This window comes from Megascapheus bottae, chromosome X, assembly GCF_031878675.1.
Source record: "Megascapheus bottae isolate mThoBot1 chromosome X, mThoBot2.hap1, whole genome shotgun sequence".
NCBI lineage: Eukaryota > Metazoa > Chordata > Mammalia > Rodentia > Geomyidae > Megascapheus > Megascapheus bottae.
Window position 1 is genome coordinate 66,617,724 of NC_143547.1, and position 13,207 is coordinate 66,630,930.

Genomic DNA, 13,207 nt, shown 5'->3' on the forward strand with positions numbered 1-13,207 from the left:
ATTTCATTGAAAGCATGTAGATGAAACAGTGTTTGTTCTAAGGTCCAGTGGCCCATTTATACCAATAGGCAGCAAACCTTAGCACTGCCATTTATGAAGTACTTACCAACTGGGAGCCACAAAAAGCTCTCATCCCATTGCAGTGAGGGCAAGATGGGAAATGAGAAGGTAATTGGAGCCTGCTCATCCTCTCTTCACTTTTGTGGATCCTCTCTGTCTTCCCTCTGGCTTAGAAAGGTAGGTTGGACTTGGAAACCAAAAGCTACTACCAACCACTAAATCTCAAACCCCAAAGCTAGGAAAAAGCCAAGGTATAGTTACTGCCTGGGAGACTAGGCAAGGTAAACTTTCCCTCCTGCCCAGTACAAAGTCAGTACATATTGACTGCTTCCTTCAATGCTAGGAAAATTATATTCGACAAAGTAAATACTTTTTTTTTGTTGGTCATGGGACTTGAACTCTGGGCTTGGGCACTGTCCCTGAGCTCTTCAGCTCAAGGCTATTACTCTACCTCTTGAGCCGCAGCACTGTTTCCAGTTTTCTGGTGGGTAATTGGAGATGAGTCTCACAGATTTTAGTGCCAATGCTAGCCTTGAACCGTGATCCTCAGAGCTCTGCCTCTTTAGTAGCTAGAATTACAGGCATGAGCCACCAATACCCAGCTCAAGTAGATACTCTTATTTCCATTTTATAGATTAAGAAAGAGATGCTCAAAGAAATAAGGATTTTTTCAGTTAGGAAATAGAAATGGATTTATGTCCAAATTTTTTAATTTAAGGTCTAGACTATCTATGCTAATGTTTTCCCAGATTAGTGGTTAGGAAATATGACCTGAATGGCCAAGCCCATTAACTGACAGTCTTTGGACTGTAAGATTCTATGTGACTTTCTACTAGCCTTTTCCTAGTCTGTCTACTTCAGTGTACTTCCCTGTAACTTGGACCATGAAACATTTATATGTGATACCACCAGTCATTTGAGGATGAATTATTTAGGATAACAATCTTGTTATACTATAAAGTGGGACATCTTTGTGTGAGGGAGATGATACCACAAGCATTCATTCACTATTTTTTCTTCTTTCTCACAGATCTTATATTTCTGCTTCCTCTTACTTTTGGAAGTTCATAGATGGATAATTTATGCAAATCACTTTCCTTTACCTGATACTTCTGGCCACATATCTCTATTTGTATCTTCCTAATTCTCCCTCTAGGATGGCTACTCCAAGAGGAGTCCTCTCTCTGCTGTTCTTCCTAACTCCAGCAGTGACACCAACATGGTATGCAGGTAAGTTTAAGGACTTGTTGACTCTCAACTTCCAGGGAGGAAATGGTAAGACTACATTAGGATATCCTTATTTTCGATGTGAAGAAAAGCTATTAAGCTTCCTGAAAACCATTTTCTAAGAATGTTTTATGTCATATCCTTATTAATATTAATTCTTTTATGAATCAAATACTTTCATTAAAATCACAAAAATAGGATTCAGACTACATATCTCGTTTGGAAAAAATAAAGGAGACAGGCAACCTTTCTTACTCCTCCCCTCTCCTCATTCCCTCCTTTTTCTTCTCTCCCAGACATTGTTTATGAGGCTTGTATAGCCCCTTTATGCCAATGCAGTTAATGGTAATACAGACCATATTCTCATAATCAGAAATTCCCGGGGTTTCTGCTGGCTTGTTCTTTATTTCAGAAAGAAGCTTTCTGGATTCTTGAACATTTTAACCTTCACCCCTGGAGACATAGGGAGTTGACAAGAATGGACTCAGTGAGGAGAGGGAAAGGGGAGGGGTGGGATGAGGAGAGGATAACATAAAGAGCTGGCATACAGAAGTTTTTGATGGAGTGCCACTGGCATTCCAAGTGCTAAGAATATTCTGTGGTCTTCAGTGTCTGCATTCACAGGGTCTAGAGGAGGGGGAAATGAGACAGGCCCAACCAATGGGGTTAGGAAAATATCCAGAGATGAGTAAATAACAAACTGCTCCCATCACAGCCACAATTTTTGCAGCTAAAATTTTCCACTTGCCTTTAGCTCCTAGTGGAAGCTTTTGGCAATAGCTCTGTTTGTCTGGAACAGCTGCATCAAGCTTTCAAACAAATATGCAAACTTCTTCCCCTCTTTGGCTTAACCTGGCTTTGTAGGGGGTAAAGCACAAGAGCTGACATTGAAATTAAGAAATTCCAACCAAGCCCTTGGCAAAGTACACACTGTTTGGGGTTAAAAGAGCCCTAAGTCTCCAGGAGATAATTATGCAGCTGTCCTCCCTAACCACCCCTCAGCTTTAGATCAATCACAGAAGACCAAAATCCAGGCAAATACCACAAGACTAAGGAAGTAGAGATCAGATGTCTCAAAACCCAATTTTGAACACCTGTATGAGACCTCATTGCATGCAAAGGTCTTTACCTCTCCTAGGACGAATATTAAGCTGTTGGAGTTCTGTATTCAAGGCAGTTTTAACAAAAAAAAAAAACTTAAGATTTATTTCAGGTCCCGAAAGGGCTGTCTGGAAACTTGTACTCCCTACTTTCACATGAATCACAAGGAGTCAAGGCTGAAGGATCGCTGATGGCCTTTTTTGTTTTCCTTAGGAGGCTACATGATGAGAAAGACTGAAAGATCTTACGATTTTCCTCTCCACATCTAGCTCAGTCCCTGGTGCTCACTCATTCATTTAATACATATTTATTGACCATTCTCTATGCACCAGGACTTTTTTGTTCAATTCTATGACTTTGTGCTCATGTGGGAATGACACAAGGAAAGCAGCCAACTGTGGACTCAGATATAATCAGGAAAAGGGTGTGGAATAATCAGCATGGTGTGTGAAAGGTTAGGAATATTAGTGAAGCAAAGAGGGGGTTAAAATGCACACTGACATATCTGTACACTCCAGGAAGGAAGTCAGCCTGTATTGGTTATCATAAACCCAGCATAAATGTCAATCTTAAAATAGTCTTCAGACAGCAATTACGTTTCCAGACATACCCTTCATGCAGGGCAGTGCTTACAAGGTCTAACTTGCTAGGTAAGTTGGAAGAATCCTGTAGCACACTAATTGATGCAAAGAAACATTCAATTCCCCTGCCCTCCTCTTCTATGTAGCCTAAGAGACACAATAAAAAAGAATGAGATAGCAAGTCACCCCTCTAGCTTCATTCTTATATTCCACCTCAGTATCCCAACATATGCATAAAGTACTGGTAGGCAAGCAAAGAGGAAAAATGGAAAGGCTTATAGTGCTAAGGTAGCACTGACCAAAAGGAAACTTAGCACAGATTTAACAACTCCATGCCTTGGTGGAATCTATAGTTATCTGATTAAGTCTTTCCCCTCAGTTTTCCCACATTCTCTGTCATTCTGGAAAGATATAAAATGTTTGGTGGCCTTCCTATACATACAAAAAGTAAAAAAAGGTGGAATTGTGAGAAAGATTTTATTATTTTATTTCTGTCAGATATTATAAAAAGGAACCTGTACCACTATTTTAGGGTAGTGTCAGGTTGGTACCTAAGACAGTTAGACCTGGGTTGAAATGTCATCTCTGTTACTTACTAGTTAGGAGATCTTGGGCAACTCCTTTCATTCCTCTGGGCTGCTTTTGCATCTGTACATTGGAGAGCATTAACATTATCTACCCAGTTGAGATGTTCTGCTGACATAATGAGATAACATATGCTTCACACAGAGGAGGAGCTGAGTGATGGTGGCACTACATGTCATTACTGTTGTTGTTCTTGTTACCCAGCCCTAGGCTTCTGATACTCCTGTTTTCTTTTCTGGTAAACAGCTGTTTGCTCCCTGCTGAGCATTTCCTCACAAGCTAACACTGTAACAAGCCTGGGGAGTCCTCATACTTTAGGGAATTACACACATATGGCCTCCTGTTTACAAGAGCTGTAAGGCTTTAAGACTAACACTAAAATGAAACAGCTGGCAAGAATTCCTCTCATGTGGAAAAAGAAAGAGCAAGGAGCCTATGGAGAAATAAAGGGAAGTCAGAAGGACTGAAATGGGGAAAACAGTAAAGATGAAAAGAAATGAACTCTTTCGTTTGGAATGAGGGTAAACCAACAAGAACATGATTTCATAAGGCAAACTTTCAATTTGATTCATTCCCTTGTTCACCAAGTTGGACTGGTTTCCCAACCACCCCCACACACACCCCCAGCCTGGGTCCATGGGGAGTGGAGGAGGTTCATCATCTAAGCCTTTGCTCCACCTTTTAGTGTGTGGGGGGCTGTGCCTCTACCCAAATAAAAGGCCACTAGCTTGTGGTCTCAGTGTTTATGCAGGCTAAAGGGCTCCAGCATGAAAACCCAGCCTTATCCTGGAATCACACCCTTTCCTGCAAGTGGAGAATTATCTTCAGACTCCAGCACTGTAGGCTGCCCTACTACTGTGGGTGCATTAAAGCTTCAGAAGGGCTTCCAGAAACTGCTCCGGAAAAGACCAAGTTGTTTTCCAATTAATTCGTATTCATGACTGATTTCCTGCTGTCTGGTGGAACATACTGTTTAGTCTCTCACACAGCCACAGTCTTGCCGGGGATTGGCCACTTAAGTGAATGGAGCTAAATAGGAATGTTCTCTAGCTCAGCAGCAGAGATCCCTGCTAAAGTTCCTCCTGTCCTTTAGACAGGAAATTTATAAAAGGGCTCGACCTTGGCCGGAGGATGCAGCTCAATGGCAGAGCACTTGACTAAACATATGTAAAGCTTGGACTTTGCTTCTCAGCATTGGGGAAATTTTTTTTAAAGACTAACCTCTTTTCACCAGGACAAAGCGCTCAAGAGACTGTTTCCATTCCCTTTTAAGTCTTCTTCTTCTCTTTCCTCAACACTCCCAGCCAGTAACAACAATCTTGTGCCAAAATTGCACATGCCCTGTAGGTAATGGGTGTTTGAGTTATTGTTTCCCTCTAAGGAGTTTCAGCAGGCCTATTGCTAGAAGAACTTAGACTCTATTTATTCCCTCCTACCAGGAATGACAGTTCATCCTCAGAATTTGATCATTAGTGTCTCACTCACTAAAACTCGTGGATTGGGTCATGTAAGTGGATGGACTATAACACAGATTGACAGGATTGATGGATGATCAAGAAGAAATTCAATTTTTCTTTTACAAGAATTATTCTAGAGTCATCAGTGAGCCCCATCCCAAACATGAACTCACCCTCTATGCACTTAATATTCTGAGTAAGGGTCACCCATTGTAGTTCTATGACTTTACAACTCACTTGGTTCCCTAGGCACAGAGTACCACAGCTGCAGGAGAAGACAAAGTGGTAGGGCTGAAATCACTTGAGTAAGAAACCAATATATGATATATCACTTTTATGTAATCTTCATTCTAGGTTCTGGCTACTATCCAGATGAAAGCAACAATGAAGTATATGCAGAAGAGGTCCCGCAGGCCCCTGCGCTGGACTACCGAGGTAATCCTCACTGGTTCTCAGGCTCATGAAGGCTATTTTCTAGCCTAAGACCTGTGTTCATTCCTAAAGCATCTTCACCCAGGCTTTGGTTCATACATACCAAAACTACAGTGCAGGTAATCAAGAGCTCTGATATTTCATTTTAATTTTATATTTTGGCTCTGATATATTTTTCCTATTTTATTTATTTTTTGCTTATATGGTGCCAAGGAATCAAACCCAGGACCACAAGCACTCTACCACTAAGCCACATTCCCAGCCTGGATAGTTCATTATTTTTTGTTGGACATGGGGCTTGAACTCAGGGCCTGGCACAGTTCCTGAGCCTCTTTGTTCCCAAGGCTAGTTCTCTACCACTTGATGATATTTTAAAATAAGACAAAGGCTAACCATCACAACTGTCCTGCAGCAGTCACCCTGGTACTGAGATTATAGGTATGTATCACTACACTTAACAGATTGGCAATAATATCTGTAGTTACTACTATGTGATTTCACCTCCCTAGCCTGATGGTTTTTCATTTCTTTTTAGTATTTAAGTATTGCCTAATCCTATGTAAGGTAGGTCTATGATTGACACAAACCATAGACTTACAGTCAGGGTTAAAAGGAGGATGAAAATAGCATGTTAGGGTCAGGTTCTGTGATATGTGCCTATAATTCAAGCTGCTCTACTTTGGAGATGAAGACGGAAGGATGACAGTCCAAGGATGGCCTGAACAAAAGCCAAGACCCTACCCTGAAGCAGACTAAAAACAAAAAGATTGGGTGTATGGCTTAAATGGTAGAGCACTCTCCTATCAAGCTCAAGGATATGAGATCAATCCCCAATACCAGAAAAAAAATATAGCACATGTGTGGCAATGAAGTGTGAAATAGTATGGTAGCACTGAATACAATAAGGATTAAAACAAAGAAGTCAGGGAAAAGTTCATGAAAGATGAAATTAGGCTTTGGATAATGAGTGGGATTTTGACAGCTGGAAAGGAAAGGAAAGAGTATTTGTCGGAGAAGATGCCCAAGAAAGCTGAGTGCCTATGACTCATGTTTATGATCCTAGCTACTCAGGAGGCTGAGATCAGAGGATTGTGGTTTGAAGCCAGTCCAGGCAGGGAAGTCCATGAGACACTTATCTCCAATTAACCACCAAAATCCAGAAACTAGAACCATGGCTCAAGTGGTAGAGTGCTAGCCTTGTGTACAAAATCTTCAGGAACAATTCCCAAGCCTTAAGTTCAAGTCCCTGGATCAGCAATAAAATAAAAATTATTCTAAGACAGAAAGGAAGAACTAAGAAGAAACCAGCCTTCCTGCAGGAGATGATGGGATATAGAAGAAGTTGTAAAGAACAAAGTTGCATATAAAGAAATCAGTTTAGGAGCCAGGAGTTTGGCCTAGTGGTAGAGTGCCTGCCTAGCATGCATGAAGACCCAGGTTCAATTCCTCGGTACCATATACATAGAAAAAGCTGGAAGTGATGCTGTGGCTCAAGTCGTAGATCTCTAGCCTTGAGAAAGCCCAAGGACAGTGCTCAGGCCCTGAGTTCAAGCTCCAGGACTGGAAAAAAAAGAAATGAACTTAGGAAAAGCTCCATGATCCAGGAACCTTTCTAAGAAGAAGCCGGAAGAATGCTGAGTAACAATTTCTGCAATGAGTGGAATGTTAGACCAAGTGATGCCTCATATCCCTTCCATTTCAGATTCTGTATTTTCTATGTTTATCCAAGCCATGCAAAAGAGTTTAGCTGTTGTGCTTAGAGCTAAAAGTAGCCATCAAGTATTTGTGCAGAGGAATGTAACACGAAATGTGCACTAACCTGGTTATTCTGTTCAGAAAATATGGGTTAGAGTAGAACCTGAGGCAGAAGAACTCTCCAGGAGCAAGTTAAAGCAGTGTTTTCCAGATATATTTGAGGGTAGTGGCAAAGAAGTGAAGAGTTAGGATGTACCCCAAGGGGGGTTGGAGGTATTGCACAGTGGTAGAGTGCTTTGCCTGGCATGATCCCCAGTGCTGATAAAAAAGGAAGTACGCCATAGATGTTTCAAAGAAGGAGATGACAAGACAGATTTGATGTACTATGAAGCTAGGACACTGATGTCTGAAAACATCCAGTCTGAATACCTGAAGGGATTTTAAAACTCTCCAAGAAAGACAAGGTTAAAAAAGAGAATTGGTTTTGTAAAGAGCCCATAGGCAGTTGAAAGAGAAAAGACAGAGATCTGTGAGTTGCAGCTTACACGGATGGGCTGTCTGAGAAACTAGAAGGCGAACATCAAAGCCTTAGAAGATATCTTCAGATATGAGTAAGAAAATAGAAGTCAGTAGGGGAAAGCAACTTAGTGGCCAGACACATGCAAGGAGATTAGGGTAGTGTCTATCATATCAAAAAAGCCATTGAATAAAAGAATATAGGAAAGTGGAAAAGATAAGAGATTGATTTTTTTTCAAATTTTGCAAACATATCATGTTACAGAGAAAGCAGACAGCCATCTTATGTGATAAGAAAGAAGTAAATGGCGACCTTTGAGAAAATAATTTCCACAGAGATGTGCTTGATCAAAGATCTGGATTTTCCTATGCTCCTTTCTAGCTGCCATCTCCTTACCTTCTCACTGCCAGGCCTCTATACCCACTGCCTCTGGCCCAGGGCCCATTATATCTTAACCTCTCTGCAGTCTTTTTCCCACTTACCCACAAATCTCTAAGCTGAACCCACATCTCTTCGAAGACCAAAGTTTTCTCCCAGTGTGTCCTCACTCCAACAACAGTAAGCATACTTCTTTCTTCTTAACACTTCTTCCTTGGGCTCTATGACATTGCACTATTATTATTATAGTTGAAGCCAAGAAAGGAGAATGGCTGTCTGGTTGGGGACAATAGAGAAAGGGCTGAGAGCGGGGTGACTCTGGGCACACTTGACTTTTTCAGCTCCCAAGCAACATTTCTAACTGCTCCTAAACCATTTCATTTGGATATGTCTAAAACAAATTTTTTCATCTTGTTTGAGAAATGTTCTGCCAGGTGAATTTCTTTTTCTAACAATGATATTGTTATTCTCTTAGTTACATCTCAGAATATTTCAGTGTCACTTCAAATAGCCCTCACCCCTTTTACTCATCATATCCCACTCATCATTCACCAAGGTCTGTCATTTCTTTATTAATCCATAGTATTAAAATGATTGTCTCATCCACATATAATGGTAGTTGTCTACTAACTTGATTGTCTGACACATATTGCTCCATTCCCAAAACCTAGTGCAAATACTTTATTTTAGTTTAGTTATATTTTTAGGTCACTCATGGGGCTTGGACTCAGAGCCTGGACACAATACCTGAGCTCTTTTTGTTCAAGGCTGATGTTCTACCACTTTGAGCCCAACTGCCACTTCTGGTTTTCTGGTGGTTGGTTTGAGATAAGAGTCTCGCAGGCTTTCCTGCACAGGCTGGCTTTGAACTGTGATCCTCAGATCTCAGCCTCTTGAGTAGCTCGGATTATAGGTATGAGCCACTAGTGCCAGGCTACTACAAGCATTTTATTTATTTTTGCTAGGCCTGAGGCTTGAACCCAGGACCTGAGCAGTGTCCTTGAACTTTCTCAAGGCTAGCGCTCTACCACTTGAGCCACAGCACCACTTACAGCTTTTTCTGTGTATATGGGTACCAAGGAATTGAACCCAGGTCTTCATGCATGCTAGGCAAGGACCTTCCACTAAGCCACTACTGGCCCCAAATATTTTAAATCAAAATCTATCATCATTCTAGCTTCCCTCTCTACACATGAAATGTATGTTTCAGCCAGGGTAGTCGACACTGTTCCCAAAATGCTTTAGCCCACTTAAAGCTGTCCCTCACTCATCCATTCTACTATGTGCATCTGAAATCAATGTTCGTTGAGAGTTGCCTCTTTGGTCTGTCATGTATTGCTCTCAACAAAATGATTGTGTGTTTGGTAAAATAAGATCCATATATGCCACTCTTGCAAAGCCATTTAAAAACTAGGTGTTCAATATGTGATTATAGCCTAAATGCATACTTCTGATACAAAAGCTAAGATTGACTATGTGTCATGTTATATAAACATAAGTGGAGTTTGCTGGCTATTACTAAAATTTTAAAAATTATCAAAAGAAAAACTAGATGATGTCTCTTGGCATCCTGAACAGAGAAGCCAGACTATAGAACACTGTAAACAAGAGTCATTAATAAAAAAAAAAAAAAAAAAAACAGCAAATGTAGAAGGCACTGTTTTTGCGCTGCTGAAGATTGAACCCAGGGCCTTAGACATGCTAAGCAAGTACTTTACCACTGAACCTCCAGCTCCAGAAGATACTTTTGAAGGATATATAACAGTGCTATTAGTAACATCAACCTGACTCACTGATTTTTTTAAATAGTATAAAGCTCTTTAGAAAAATATAAGTTACTGAGACTGGAAGTGTGGCCTAATGGTAGAGTGCTTGCCTAGCATGCATGAAGCATGAGGCTCTGATTCTTCAACACCTCATACACAGAAAATGCTGGAAGTGGTGCTCTAGCTCAAGTGGTAGAGCACTAGCCTTGAGCAAAAAAGAAAGAAAAGAAAATTACAAGTTACACAGAAGCCTTTAGCCTTGAAAGTTAGTGTCTTACAGGTGTGTTTAAGATTGTCTTAAACAAAAGCCATATAATGAATGATTGTTGTCCTTAATGTACTATGTTGTCTCTCATCTCCTTTGCTGTCCCTTGGTTATCTCATATTGGTATAGTATCTCACTTTGTTATCTGATATATTGAATTTATTTGTATTTGGATATTTGAAATTTGATAGGGAAGGGGGGAAAACCAAGACGGGTGGGGGGTGTGGGGGGGGGAGGGAAACGGGTACCAAGACATGTGAAAGGGTCTCAATGTATGTGAATTAATGCACCTTCTATCTGGCAAATATCATGTAACCCTTTTACTAATTACAATAAAAAAAGTAAAAAAAAAAAAGATTGTCTTAAACAAACTGAAGGAGGTTGTCAATGATATGGAGTTGAAGGAGTGGTCAAGAAGAAAAGTGTAACCTGAGATCACAGCCCCCGTGGCAAGGCCTTGGTGAGCTCAGATCCATCAACATTCCATCTGTTGTGTTTAAAAACTTCTGTAATTTGGAGATAGTGTCTCTAAATAGCAATTGTGTCTCAGCCACACGCAGAACAGCATGTTGTTGCTTGACAATGGATGAGACAGTGGCTCAAACCCAGACACTGATATAGAGACTAGCATTCATAGAACTAGACATTTGCCACATACAATTGCATTTGATTCTTACCACAGCCATTATTATCTTTCATTTTACAGGTCAGGAAAGTAAGTACAGGGATGTTAAATTCAGAGTCACAGAGCTTAAAGGTGACAGAGCAGGAATTTAAATTCAAGTCGGTATGACTCCAAAGCCATGCCCATCTCACCTCTTTCATTAAAATTGAAACTGTTTTTGAAATGATAAATAGTGGTAACAAGTAAGACACCTTTTATCTGAAAGAAAACTGCCTCTGTGGTTTGCTATCATTTTGTTAATTTTGTGCTTTCTATTAGAGTCAGAAATGCTTCTCTGAGGCAATCACTCATTGTTCTGGTAGCTCTTCACCTTATAACTTACTTTTACCCTGCACAGGTAGTCACTGCCTATGGACCTTTGACCTCACTTTCAGAACTTTTTCTTTCTACCCACTAAAAAGAGAATGCTTCCAGTGTTTTGACCCTGGAAAACACCTACCTTGTGCTAGTTACTGTACTAAGTACTTTTTAATGTTATTCCTTTTAAAATACATCATAAGCTAGCTATGCTAGCTATATTATGATATGGAAAGGTCTCTAAAATACACCATTTGTTTTTTTAATTGGTGGGTCTTTAGCTCAATTACAGAGCAATCACCTAGCATGAGCAAGGTCCCAGAACCACAAAAATAATTAAACAACAGTAGGCATTGTATATTAGTCTGTGTGTTTAAGATGTCAAAAGTTTGTATTATACCATAAAGAAAATATTCTTATTGGTTCTTTGGGGAGGAACTAAGCGAGGGTGGGAATAGGAGTAGAACTGGGAGAAAACATTTTGACATGTAGCTTTTCTCTGGTATAATACTATGGTTTAAATTCTGGATTTCCTACTCAATAGGGAAGTTCTCTAGAGTGGAGCCACATTCCAAGTCTGTTTTACACTTATATTTGAGATAGAATCCAGTATATACAGCTTGACCATAATCCTCCTATTTTTCATTTGCCATAGTAGCTGACATGACAGGTATGTGATACCACATTTAATTTCTTGCATTAAAGATGGAAATTCATGGACTTTTGAGCCCAGGCTGGTATAGAACTATGTTCCTCACAATCTTAGACTCCCACATGAATAGAATAATAAGTGCATGCCACTGTCCAAACTACTGGTTGAAAAAGAGTATCATATATATGCTTGAGCTGGCCTTGAGCCTCCTTATCTCAACTTTCCAAGTAGTCACTATGTAACTTTATATAATATAGGGAGTTTTATCCATGTGGATTTATTGACCTATTTTAAAAGGCCAATATTTATTTTGAAATAGTAGTGGCATATTTTGTGCTTAGAAAGAACATGAATTATAGAGCAGAAAAAACATTGGTTCCGATCCCAAATTTGTCCCTACCTGTGCAAGGACTTGAACAAATACTTCTTTATCTGAAAAATAAGGATAAGCACCCGCTTACCTCATAGTATGGTCAAGAGTGTTCTACAAGATGGTGTAACTGAAAAGACTCAGGACTCAGTATTATCCTGTTTCCTAGCAGACATTTTCTTCATGCTGTGTTTAACCATATCACTTGTTCAGGTTTTTATTGGCATTCTTTGGGTACAGTTGTTCAGGTAGTTATCAATCTCCAACTGTATTGTTATCTATCTTGTCCTACTTCATCTCATCCTCATCACTGACGTGAAAAGCTAATCTACCTACCTTCCTCCTGTTCTACTGGTCTAGTAGCCCTACTCATTCCTCATTCTTCAAATTGCAATGAGTCGTTTATTGACGAGCTCGAGCACGGGTCTCTGCGCACTGATAGTCGAGTGCAGACCAGAGGCCCCGAGCACAAGATTACAGCCCCTTTTATACATTTTTTGGTAGGGGGAAGGCCCCAGCAAGTAATAGCAACAAATCAATACGCCACGCGGGAATTTTATACTATAATTCCACTAAATGATTGGTGCAATACAAAGCAGGAAAGGGGTCGTGGCTAATCATTGGTCAGTCTAGCTGGCTGTCATTTTAGGAGGATGGTTTTAGGCCAGATATGAGTCTAGGGGGATCTCCATGGTGACAGGCTTGTGATTGGTTGACATCTGCCCTAGTTTGCGGGCCCTCGCAGGTCCAATCTTGCAGGTACCAGATGGCTACTATATCTACGTCTCGGCTTGGAATGTGTATACTCCTTACTACAGTGTAGCTCAGTCTGGGAACCAAGGACAAATGGGTGGTTGTAGATTAGCCACAAGGACAGCAGTTGCATTTCTCAGAGTTTTAGCAAGCAGATATACAGAAGCAGAAAGGCAAGTTAAGGAAATACAAGTATAACTATCCAAATGAATACAAGTATAAAAATACAAATGGCTAACATAGGTTTATAGGAAATATATAGATATTTTCTATGCTCCTCATTCCCCCCCCCCTTTTTTTTTTAGTCTAGTCAAATCTTTGACTATTTACCTCAGTATAAATGGGGTTATAAGAGGTGTGTAGGGTTATCAGTTTGATAACTCCAA

At 40.2% G+C, this 13,207-nt stretch overlaps 1 protein-coding gene across 1 annotated transcript in view; it reads left to right on the forward strand.

Annotated features, from left to right (window-relative positions):
* The first annotated feature begins 1,217 nt into the window (after positions 1–1,217).
* Srpx2 (sushi repeat containing protein X-linked 2) overlaps positions 1,218–13,207 on the forward strand; it is a 31,634-nt gene continuing 19,644 nt past the window's right edge. Inside the window, exons 1-2 of the mRNA XM_090326040.1 lie at positions 1,218–1,290; positions 5,366–5,446. Of these exons, the coding sequence (XP_090182166.1) occupies positions 1,218–1,290; positions 5,366–5,446 (154 nt within the window). The remainder of the gene's footprint in view (positions 1,291–5,365; positions 5,447–13,207) is intronic.